Below are 12,859 nucleotides of genomic sequence, written 5' to 3' on the forward strand. Positions count from 1 at the left end.
CACACACACACACACACACACACACACACACACAAATGTTCCCAATTTAAAAGTTATAACAGTGCAGTTTATAGCCTCACTAATCCTACACTGAGTGAGCTTTCCTTTCACTCCATAAATCATTTTGTCAGAGGATGTCGTGTATGTCTTCAGCGCGCTGAGAGACGAGCTCAGTCTGAGTAAACATGGTCAGTCTAATCTCCACTCCGAGCAGCTCCGGCACACTGAAACGAGCCACCGTGACAAATTCCTGATAATGAAACCAACTCTGCTCCCGCTGACAAATAAATAATTTGCTCCCAGTTCTAATTGTGCCCGCGCGATATCCCATAATAACTGTGTGTCTAACAGGCTTATGAGGTTTAGCTTGGCTCAGCAGCAGGAGAACACGTTCAGAGGAGATGGAGTCGCTCTGCTCGCTGACAAACTGCTGTCAAAGTTGTCTTTTCTCATTCCAGCTGAGTCACACTTTGAGCACAGTCTCTGGGTGAATTTAGACCCAGTGGAAGCAGTGACGACGGCTCATAAGACCCACCACACAATCTGTTTGTCAAACATGTAAACACCACACACAACGCTCACAGGTGCTGTTGTTGGGACTTCTTACACCTGCAGACAACCAACATTATGTACCAGTCCCTCAGCCTGGTCACTCGCACACATACTGGAAGAGGACAGCTACTCATCATCAGAGACCCACATGAGTTTAAAGCTGGGGAAACAGGATTCCTGGGAATACACAACAGACTATTTGCCATTTCCTGAGATATCCAATAACTGTAAAACAGGAAAAACTAGTTGTGTTCTAGGAGTAAAAATACTCTGATAATATGTGAATCCTTTTCACCATCCTGCACAGATCCAATTCCACCTTGCCTCTGGCCCAAATTCATCCACTTAAATGTGTCTAAATCAATCTAACAAACCATGATGTCTGCCACCAGCTTTACATGGACATACTTTAAAAGACAGTGACGGCGAGGAGATATGATCCACTCCAGCTTGATAGAACGACCCTGAAAAAGCTTAAGTACTTGCTTTAATGAATTTCATTTGTTTATACTATGAAAATGTGTCAAATATCACTTACATAAGGCAAACTGGCACAAGATAATCACAAGGTGTCGTCCTCTGGAATACCTGACGTGCTTGCTTCACTCCACAAAGGGATGATTCATGAAAATATGGACTCCATGCCACACTCGCAAGCATTTTGCTTGACTGACTTGTAGACACTGCACCTGTTTATATCTCAATGTTATATCTAAACAGAAAGTCAATAAATATATTTGACCAAAGAAAAATATTAACTAATTAATAAGTTCACACTGCATGTGAAGTTTCTGTTAAATGTTTTCTTCCTTGTTCACCTAATTGTTTGTCCTTTGTTGGTGCCTTTTCATTTAAAAAAATCCATTTTCTCTCTTGATTTTTAATACAATGATGCCTCTGTTGTTCTTTTTGTAACTGTGTTGTGGCATCATTTCCACCACTGCTGCAGAATTTAATCTTTTTGTCTTTGTACATTATTCGCTGACTTGTTCTATATGTCTTTATAAACATACACTGGAGCTGTCAGGTTGGGAACCCATTGGTTTATGCATATTTGTTCTTGTTGCATGCTGCAATCACTCTTTCATTTCTCCAAAAATATGATAATATTTCTTCAGGGAGGGCAGTTAGTTACAGTGTGCGCTCCATGCTTACTCTGACAGCTTGCTGGACAATCACAAAGGGGCGGGGCTTAGCGCAAGGTCATTTGATCACACCTGATCAGATCAGATCGATGAATTAGAGGAGCAGCTGCAGCAGCAGAAAGCAAACTTTCTTTTACTGGTTAGACCCAGCACTGGACAGCAGGGTGCATGGTTTTCAGGTTGAAAAAATATATTGACAACACTAAAATCAGCCTATATGAATTAACGAACAGATTTATTTGCCTGTGCCCAAAGTACACTCTGCCACGAGATAGAGAGGAAGAGAAAGGCAGCTCCAAAAAAATCTAAATGTGTCAGCACATGTTGATATTGTGTCAGTGCCACAAATGAATGAATGTGTGGGAAACCCTGCAATGACTTACTGTAGTAAGTAAGCAGCATTCCACACGTTTGAGAAACTGAAACCAGAAAGTGTTTGGCACATTTGCTTTGAAAATGACTTTAATGCTGAATAATTAAAGCTCAATTATTGACTGAAGACAGAAATCTTCACAACACCTCACAGACATAGTGTCATGTTTAAAAGAAGACATCTCAGCTGGTAACTGTAGTTTTTAATCACAGAAACAGGAGGAAATAGTGAATTTGTTGGGAACTATTTCCAGTGAAGGATTAATCCACATTCGGTGCACTGGTGGGTATTTGGTGCAGCAGGACGGTGTACGCAGGACTGAGTCAACTGAGTCAGTTAAGTTTGAACCTACTGAGCTTCCATCTATATTAACACAAGTGAACACACATACTGTCACTGCACTTAAACAACTTGATGCAGGGAGGAAGTTTGTGCAACATGACGAAGCACATCTTGCAGCATTTGTCATATCTCGCTGTGAACCACAAGCAGCTGATTTAAGATAAGGGACTCAAGTGGATGAAGTTCTCAGTCACTCGGGTCAGGGTAATCTCAAGTGCTATATCTTAGGCAACTGCACCTCTCATTCAAGAGGCTTCTTCCGTTCTTCTGTTCCACGAAGCCTCTTGAATGAGAGGTGAAACTTTTTCAAGAAACTCAAGCAGGTCCAGTTGCCTATGATGTAGCACTGAAGTATAAAGAACATTTACCGTGTTCATGACAAAAGCAGGGATTACTCATTTATTCTTTATTTTACTAAATAACTATAACCAGTCCATAGCCATTGGTAGCTGTGTCCCCTTCTACCTATGCCAGTCCTCAATGCCTATGTGCAGTTTCACATAGATTGACCACGTCAGTGAGTAGAAAAACGTGGGACAGACAGAATGACTGACTGACAGAATGACACACTGACAGTTTCCGTGATTATGTACAGCATACCATACCATGACTTAGTCATACCAAACATTAGAAACAACACCAACATTGGTCCACAGGGGGAGCCACAGCGATCGGTCGCATTTTAGCCATTTTGAAGCATTTTTCTGTTGTTATAGCGCCACCCAGTTGCCAATTAGAGTTAAATTTCTCCAGTCACCTTGAGGCGTCCTGTTCTACATATCTACCAAGTTTAGTAAAAATCCATATGGCGGTTAGGCCTAGATAAGAAATGAGCTCTCTAGCGCCCCCATTTTGTTTGATGGGGTCAATAATGGAGGGTCCCCTCAGATTATGTGTGGTCATATGCCTACAAAGTTGCGTGGTGATGGGTGAAACCCTTGAGATGTTCTACACCTTTATGTGATGAGCCACGCCCTCCGCAATATTCATTGCCTTATAGAAGCTCAGTTTTAGGAAGTTTTCCAACTTTTGCCAAGAGGGAACTTTAGATATTGCTCCCTAGATTATGTTCACCCAGTTTCATGCAGATCGCTCAAACTTCCTAGGAAGAGATCCATTTGAAGTGTTTTTCAAAAAATTCAAAATGGCGGAAAATCTATATAAGCGGAAGTTATGGGTTCTTGAGGCAAATGTGTTCCTCATGAGGAGAGGCATCTCTGTGCAAAGTTTCATGTCTCTACGACATACGGGGCATGAGATATGCCCATTCAAAGTTTGACATTTCAATGGGTTGCTATAGCGCCCCCCTTTGGCCAATTGATGTAATATTGCTTCATTGGCATCCTCCCATGACCCTCTACCACTGTGCCAAATTTCACATGGATTGACCAAGTCAGTGAGGAGAAAAACATGGAACACACACACACACACACACACACACACACACACACACACACACACACAGAGTTTTCCTCATTATGTAGTAAGATAATCATGTCTTAATTTATGGCAGTCAAATCTGATGAATTTAAAACTCTCTGCTTATGTTTCTGATTAAAACAACATCAAAAGAATCAGAACCAGAATTTAATGAGAACGTTAAATGATTAATTGAATAACCTCAATCCTAAGCAGCATTGAAACCCTATTAAGATTGAAAATAAATTCGGTAACCACTTTAAGTGTTTGCATCTCACCTTCTCTCCGGTGCTGATGCTGCCGCAGTGCAGCGCGTTGATGTCTTCGCGACACTTGTCCATGAAGCCGCAGATCAGCCGGTAGTCGCTGAAGACGATGGTGGTCATCTTGGTGATGTACTGGTTGCACTGGTAGTCGCTGATGTTGCCGCGGTGATCCACCAGGCAGGACACCAGGTAGCCCTTCCCGAGCTCCTCCGCTGCACATTCTTTAATCTGAGTGAAGAGGGCAGACGGCTTTGTTAACTCTGCACAACAACTGGAAGCACTTTGAATTTAACTTTGAAAAATATCTGAAGCTACGTGTAGGAGAACTTCATCTGTCACCTGATCATGTGTCACGTGTCAAGGGCAAAGGTAAAACTTCAGGTGCTATTTTAGACTTGTTATTTCCTGAATAAACATTTAACTAATTCAGTTATTTTCTTACGATGACGTCTAAGTATCTTCTGTTCTCTGTGCAGATAATGTGGCCTAAATATTCAATCACTCATCTTTATTTTCTTGCAAAACACTTCAACAAGCTCTGCCTACTGCCAAGTTATCTAAAAAAAACACAGCTGATCACCATATCTATTCCGCTTTTATTTTTCCTCAATTTCTCCCGTTACTTTTTCCCTACTTATTTAAATTTAATTTAAGTTGCTTCCCTGAGAAATTATATTTGTATAAAAGGATTCTGTAATTGCTTTTTGTGTGCATTTCATTTTTAAACGAAGTTGCGGACAGCCCCTTGACATGAACCATCTCGTTTTTTGGGGGTCAAACACAAAACATACAACACACTTCATTACAATGGACACAATCATAACATAAAACATACATATATGGCTCTCTCATTTACAGACCCAGCCCCAGATCATTCCTGAGAGCCCACAATACCCTCACACAGTAAAAGAGATGTCTCTGCCGCCATGATAAGGATATATATGGTTTTAGATATCGTCTTAAAATAAGAAGGATAATTCCACTCTTTTCTTCTTCTTCCACAGGCCCTCCAGTCTGTGTGTGCACATACATAAATAAACACACCAATAAACCTTTGATCATTTTAACCACTTCAGAAATATAACTAGTCCAGTACCAAGCCTCAGTACGCAGAGGGAGCTCAACACATCATAATTTAACCTGCATGAGTTCATTTTTCACAGCCCAACAGGCTGACAATAATCACCTTGGTGTTGATATGAAATGAGACGAGCTGCAGGTGATAATTGTCTGCTGGTTCATCATAACCAGCGACAACTTCCTCTCTTGTATTCGTCTGTGTGTTGTGTTGTCAGAGCAGGAAATGTGTTTCTTAATTTGCTTGTTATTTACTGACTTGAAGCTTTTAAAACGTGTTATGAAAGTGGTGAAGATGTTTGCTTCATGTGTGTTTCGCCATTAGTGCGCACAATCTACGTAGGAAAGGAAGTAATCAGCAACACCTGCTTTTAAACTGAGCTGTTAAGACTCCTTATCAAGACAGAACACAGATAACAGTTCTCAGTAATTTCACTTTATGTTTTTACTGCTTGATTGCTACTATAAAGCAATTTTAGACTCAACTAGAAAAGTGCACAGTGGAGAGCAGATCTACGCCAGGGGGCCACATTCCAGCTGCAACGCGGCAGCCTGAGCTGATGATCACGGCTGATAGAAAGACGATTTTTGTATTCCAGCAGATGCACTGCAATGCATTTCAGAAGATACAAAAATCTTTGATCAGCGTCATTTATAACTGCATTATCAACAGTGTTATCTTTGTCTGTGGGCTGCTACACAATACAGTCGGATATAAAAATAGTGAATGCAGCCAGGTGCCTTGAATCGCTTCTGTCTCTGGAATGTGCTTTTTAAATAAACTTGGTCAAAACAGAGAAAAACAGAAACCATTTAACTGCCAACTTAAAAATGTTAGAGGCACAAATATCAAGGATAAATGACCAAACCTACAAAATCTGAATCACTCCCAGTGTGGTATGACGGCGTGCGGCAAGTTGAACTAAACGGGATCGCAATGGCAGCCTGGAGTGTGGTGCAGCTGCACCCGGTGGAAATGTCCCTCCAGGCTCCTTTAAAGTCAAGATGGCCGCGAAATAAAAAAAATGGTTTTATATTAATCTTGTATAGTGCCTCACTTAGTGGATGGTAACATATCGGGTATAAAAATAATCTGCAGATGCTTCGGTTCAAAATGAGACCAAACTTTTCGATGGGCGACACTGTCACAGCTACAACGAAGACCAAAACGTGGCAGACAGCAAGGTTTGCTGCTTCCAGCTGAGCCGATTACTGGGAAACATGCAGCCCCTACCTGTCAGTTATGAGGAGTGAGGAGTCATCAGTTAACGATATAAAACAGGTTTTTCAACAATTGTGAATCACCGCAACAGCAAGAGGTCCTCAAGCATACAGCCACAAATGTGCACACAAGGTATTAGACTGATCGGTCCAGTAGTTTGTGAATTGTAGAAGTAGTTTTGGAATGTGTAAATCAGAGTGACTATACACTGACCACTGCTTTTCATTATTTGTAGACACCACTTTGTGTCCATCTGCTCGTTTGCATGTTCATGTCTTTTTTTAACACGTTCTAAATAAATATGTAATATCAATATTAGCTGCGGACAAACAAGCATTCACAATGAAATGCAGGATGCTCTTCAGGTTTAAGCCTAGTGGAGATAGTTCTGTATGAAACCTGCTAACTGTAATAAAACCTGGCGTGCTGATGTTTGTGAGGGGAGAGCAGCTTCAGGAAGCTTCATGGGGCTCTGAGGCTTGTAAAAAAAACAAAATGAGCCTGATGGCTGATACAGACGCTTCAAACTGATCTCAAAGATTATTTCTTCCTGTGTGTTGTCATTTCTACAGTTACAACATGTCTGCCCCAAAACTGACTAAAATGAACCACATTCAATTGAAGTTCAGATACTAAATTATTTAGTTGACATGAATCTACAAAGCGGGCTGGAGAGTTGTTTTTGAATGTCTTTCTAACACTTTGGGGAAGCACTACGAATTGTGCAACACTTCCAACTGCTGTCTGATTCACAAGAGAATGTTCTAATTATTTTACAGTGCAATGAGCAAATAAAGTTTTGAAGCTGAGTGGAATTTGCCCTTTTTATCCATGCTGCAAAGTATAAATGTCGTCCGTGTGCAGAGAGCACAGTAGACAGAACAACGACAGAGAGAAGAGGAAGAAAACAGCGAGCTACAGGTCCTGACTGACGAGGTGCAGAGGCCTTCCTCTGAGCTTCAGGTAAAGAATTTAAATGTGACAGAGAGAAACTGAACTTGGGGTCTAATACCCCAGTCTGTCAGTGCACTTCAGTTCCCACCAGCTCCTTGAAGATGCCAATTATTTCACTTTAAATGTGTGCAACTATTAGTGCAGCTCTTTGTGAGTTGGACTGTTTCAGCAGGACCGCTTTGGCACCAAACGTATGAATATCACCTTATTTAAATATGCGCAAACAGCACAGGAGCAATGTGACGCTGTTGCTTGGCAGCACAGTTAGGAGTGCAGCTGCTTTAATTACACCTTTCCTCCTTCTCTAATTTGTGCAGGTTTAGCTGCCACAAAAAGTGTGCAATCTTTTTGCGGATTCACCCATTTCTGCTTTGCCTTGAAATGAACAGTCTGCATAACCTAAATGAAGAGACATCTTATCTTCAGGCCTGATAGTCCTTCTGTTCAGTTTATAGAAAGTACAAAACAAAATATTGCAGAAATTAAATGTGAGAAGAATAAAAACATGCTCCAAGCATTTCTGGTAGAAGCGGTGAGGAGGAGCAGGATAGTTCATGTCAGGCAGCTGTGTGTGGCTGGCTGAAGAGTGAGGTGAGAACACATGAGGATGATTCTGCACCCAAGCACAAGCACACTCTCTCAAAAACATATCTGTGTTGGTTTCAGCGACTGACCTCAGAGATGGTGGTCTTGCAGACCTCCACGGCGACAGACTCAAACTTTGGGTCAGTGGTCAGGTTCAGCTTGTAGTTCCACAGCAGCTGGAGGAGAGGAGATGACAAAACATGTGGATTAATCAGGTTTACTAACTATCAGGACCATCATGCTGCTTGTGTCTCTCTCTGTTTGCATTCCCAAGACCTTCATTTAGACATTTTAATCAGCTTGTCAAAGAAACAAATTGACTGATAAAAATCAAAACATTAAACCTTTTTAAAATGTATTCCAGCAATCAGTTATTTTATGTTTTATATTTGTGTTACAGATTTTTATTGTGTTTGTGAAAATGCAACAATTGAATGTGGACTTTTATTTTATATTATATGAGTGTAAAATGTTGTATTTCATGTTGTTATACATTAAAAATATTGTAGATAGAAAAATATGGACATTGAAGTGCTGTTGAAACGACAGATTTAGTAGGTTAAAGTCAACATCTACAATATTTTCACTTGACATGGTTGAGAGCTCAGGAAAAAGTGAGTCAGTGGACCTTCACCTGGGATTATTCTATCAAACTATTTCTTCAAAGGAGAAGAAAGAACTAACTAATGCTAACATTTTAAGCTAACAGTGTGATGGATGAAATGATAACAGCTCATGAGCTTGCATGTCATGTGGTTGAAAGCTCCAGAACAAGTTAGTAAGGGTCAGTGATAGGCACGAGTACTCAATCACTACTCAATCACAACAGTCTGTGCAGCATTTTTGCTTCAGTGTTCTTTTCGTATGCTATCCTCCTTACATTCATTTTTTTTTTGTGAGTACTCGAGAAATAATTTATTAGGAGTATTTAAATATGGAAATTACTTAAAATGCCTATCCCTAGTAAAATAACCTTAAACTGAGAACTTGTTTTTGGTCAAACCAGTTTAACCCAGACATCTAGATATCCACAGATCTGCAAATCAATTCTTATTCTGGTTGTTGAAGTGAATGACGGTATCAAAATGGTGCTCTATGCTTAACATACACTGGAATTCGAGGATAACATGGTGCATGCTGGGAAATGGTGATTTAGCAGGTTAAGACACTTACATGGTTGCATTCAGCGGCAATCTCAGTGTCCTGAAAAAGAAGAAGAGAAAGGAGACGTTAGTTTTAAGATCATAAGGACGAAGCATGTGTCACAACAAGTCGACCACACTGACCCTTCTAAAAGCTGTAAGAAGTGTGGAGACATGTTAGGCTGAGGGACACAACCAGTGTATCACCTGCAACCTGGAATAACCCATAACCCACTGCAAGCTTGTCTGCAGTGCAACACCTCTGTTAAGCACACAGGGCGCCAGCAAACTCTGGAGGATGGAGTGCGAAAGATTGTCCAGATAAACTACGAGTGACGTCACAGTGTGAGGAGGGGATGAGATCCGTTTAGGCACCACTGAGACTCCTCCCTCTGCAAATTATTTATTTATAACTAATAGTTTTCTTGAGTTTTCATCAGTTCCTCAGCTGGAATGACGATTTTTGGTGACTGTCAACCTCGTAAAAGAGTCTCTCTTCATTCATGTTGACTACTGACTAGAGGGAAAACAAAAACTTCAAGAATGTCAGGGTTGATTTTGACTGATGAAAACAGTTTGGAAACAGACCAAGTGTGCTCAATTTACAAATAGGAGCGAGGGTGAGCTCTAAGCCTATTGGCTGATCCACAGAGCAGGTTAGAATATCTTCAGTCTGATGTTTGTGCATTTGCATCGTATCTAGTTAGGAAGACGTCTAAAGCTAGGTTTATGCTCGCCATTGTGCCCAGCACAAGACGTGCACGGCAAAAATGAAATCATCATGTCTTTCGCTTCCAGTGCAAGTGCTCAAAAGCTGTCGCGGTGCTTGGTCCTGCTCTAAGTCAAATGACCTCAAATTATTGGAATAAAACAGTCAGCACACTGAAGAAAGGAGAGGCTTTTTGCTACAGGGTGTGGAAGAACATGAGGCGTCAGCTCTCAAACCTAACTGATGGAAAGAGTGGCGGCCCCACTGGAAACAAAGTAGTATAGCATAATTTAACTTGGAGGTCAGCAGTAATAATCACAGTATACAAATGTAATGTTTGTCGGTGTTTACTACTCGTGCCAGGCAGCCTACTTTTCCGGTGACTTTCTTCAAGGCAACACTTGCTGACTCCTTGCTTATCCACAGAATATTCTGTTTGCACGCTCCCTGGCGTTTCAGATTATATTATGAACAACGCGTTGAACATAAATGCCTCTCTGCTCTCAGCCTACATGCCATCTACAGAGGCCCTCGCCACCATGTCTCGCATGAGTATACACAAAGCTTAACGGTGCATTCAGGCAGTTACTGCTGAGCCTAGCATTGGTGCAGACATAATGGTTAAACCAAGAGATGCAGATTTGGCCCAATGGTTGGACACACCTTGGTAGGTGGCCTCCTTCCAGTGAGGCGGCCCCTGACTCAGGACGCAGCTTCTGGGGCCAATGTGGAGTTATTTTCCTGCTGCACTGCACTGACCCGAGGTAACCTGTCAGACTTCCTGTTTCGACCAGCAGCAGCCAAACGCCTGCAGACCAGCGACTGCCCCTCGTCTTTAAAAACCAAATCATTGCTGTATTCCCAGAAGAGGACTGTGTGTGTGTGTGTGTGTGTGTGTGTGTGTGTGTTTGAAATCACAGCTCTGCAGATGGCCGAAGAGCTTCTGACTGTTTACCACATGGCAGCCGCACCACGGGCCAGGAATAGGCCGCCTGTGTGTGTTTGAATATTCATGTGTGTGTTCTATTCACGGTGTGTTTTACACACAAGTGTCACAATGCTCTTCACACAGACGGTAAACGCAGTGTGGCGGCGGAGGTGGGGGCTTCAGCCTGCTCACACTGACGAGGAGGACGGACAGATGTTATAAACTGCGCAGAGCTGACTCAGTGGTCAGCCGGGGTGAAAGAAAATAAACAAATGGTCCTGGAAATGTGACCCGGACTGACCCAACACCGCTGACACACCCACCACCAGAACAGAAAAGCAGCACCAGCTCAGATACAGCCTCTCGTTGTGTTCTTTATTCTAGTATTCAAGTATTGGATCATTTTAGGAGGAGTCTCTTGACATGAAACAGTTTCTTTGTGATATTCAATCGGGTGGTTTCTGCCTGCATAGACACTGTTTTGTTTTTAGAAATTCTCAACATTATAACTGATGGATTCTCATCATTACACCTCAACTTGGATTATGGAAAAAAAACCTCCACAGTCCAGCCCTAACCCACACTGCACTTAAGCCAGAAAACCTGTCACGTGTTAGAGCTTTAACTGGCATCATAACGTTATCATTTTCACTGACTTACACACAGTCACACTTCAGTAATAAAATCCTAACAAAGTGCAAAGTGTTTCCTGACTCTGCTGACACTGGAACTGGGATCATACAGGGCCACAGGAGAAGAAGTGGTGCCAGAGTCTGGTCTGCTTCAGGAGCACTTTAACTGGTTTCTCTAGAGTTCAGCACCAGAGCTGAGAGCACTGGAGGGCTGAGCTGAAACAGGACTCTTCTCTGTCTCCATTAGAGCTGCCCCCGAACAGTCGACCAAATGCTAGTCGACCAGAAAGCTCATTAGTCAACAAGATTTCATTTCACATGTGGCAGCCTGCCACGATTAAAACATCTGCCACCACATTTTGATTTTTGATTGTTGGACAAACACATCGTTTGGTTATCCACACTGTTGCAGTGCAGTGCGTACTCTGAGCACATGCAGCAGCAGAACAGCAGCCGCAGGGAAAGTGAAATTTAACTGTTCATTTTGCTGGGTCTAAACATTCCTCTGCAGCAGCTGCTCCTCTTATCCATTAATCTAATCAGCTCTGATCGGATCAACTGATCAACTATCCACCCCGCGACTCAAAACTCTGCTACTAGGTTTACTGACATGTAAAAGCAAACTGATGTTGTATTTATGTTACAATTCTCAAACTGTTTGTGGAGGCTCAACCTGTTATTCCAGTGCCTCTGACTTGCACCTGAAAGCAGCATTATGTGTCTGTTAAGTCAACACAGTGAATATCAGCGTCAGCTCAGAATGTACCAAAATAAAGCTGCTGGGGGGGTTAACGTGCACGGAGCCGACCTGTCTGACGCTGGATCAAACAGGACGGGACTTTTGTTTTATTTTCTGTGTTTTTTTGGAGCAGCCACTGCCCTGCAGGGAAAACCCCAGTTCTGCACACGCTCAGTCCACCTCTGGACTGAGCAGCCAAACATCACATCACTACTGCTGCAGAGAACAAAGTGGCTCATGCAGGCGTCTATCCAGCTCCATCAGGAGATCTGCACGTGTCAGAGAGCCAAAACCTCTCATCTGTTCAATTCTGCGTTGATTTAAAAGCCAAAATATACTGATGATAACAAAACCAGCATCTTTCTGACCAAACAGAGCTCATAACAGCTGGGAAAATGCTGCTATAAGGCAACAGGATATTAGCTGCTCAGGTGGATCAGAGCAGAGCTGTTGAATTGATCTAAGTTACATGTGTGTCAGTCTCAGTGAGCAGCTGCTAGACATGTAATCTAACACAACAGAAGGAAATAAAACCAACACAGCGGACACACCCTGTCACATACTTTTGTCAGGCTGAACATTAAGGCTCTTTGTTTTACTCCTGCTCAGCTCGCTGAAAAAGCTCCATCTCATTAAATAGCTGCAGCTAAATTAAACTTAATCAGCTCTCCTCATTTTGTCTTGGGAAAACCGGCATGAGGTTGAGCTATAATTGGAAGTGGGTGAGAGGAAGAGTTGGAGAGAGAAAATGACACATGAAGTGATAGAAAGAGG

The 12,859-nt window shown here is 42.1% G+C and overlaps 1 protein-coding gene across 2 annotated transcripts in view; it reads right to left on the reverse strand.

Annotated features, from left to right (window-relative positions):
- LOC125887159 (Golgi apparatus protein 1-like) overlaps positions 1-12,859 on the reverse strand; it is a 60,794-nt gene that overhangs the window by 31,792 nt on the left and 16,143 nt on the right. For both annotated transcript variants that reach the window (XM_049573749.1, XM_049573748.1), the window contains exons 2-4: positions 9,109-9,138; positions 8,025-8,111; positions 4,110-4,325 (exon numbers count right to left, since the gene is read on the reverse strand). In XM_049573749.1, coding sequence (XP_049429706.1) covers positions 4,110-4,325; positions 8,025-8,111; positions 9,109-9,138 — 333 coding nt within the window. The remainder of the gene's footprint in view (positions 1-4,109; positions 4,326-8,024; positions 8,112-9,108; positions 9,139-12,859) is intronic.

The sequence above is a fragment of the Epinephelus fuscoguttatus genome, linkage group LG4 (assembly GCF_011397635.1).
Source record: "Epinephelus fuscoguttatus linkage group LG4, E.fuscoguttatus.final_Chr_v1".
In the NCBI taxonomy this organism is placed as follows: domain Eukaryota; kingdom Metazoa; phylum Chordata; class Actinopteri; order Perciformes; family Serranidae; genus Epinephelus; species Epinephelus fuscoguttatus.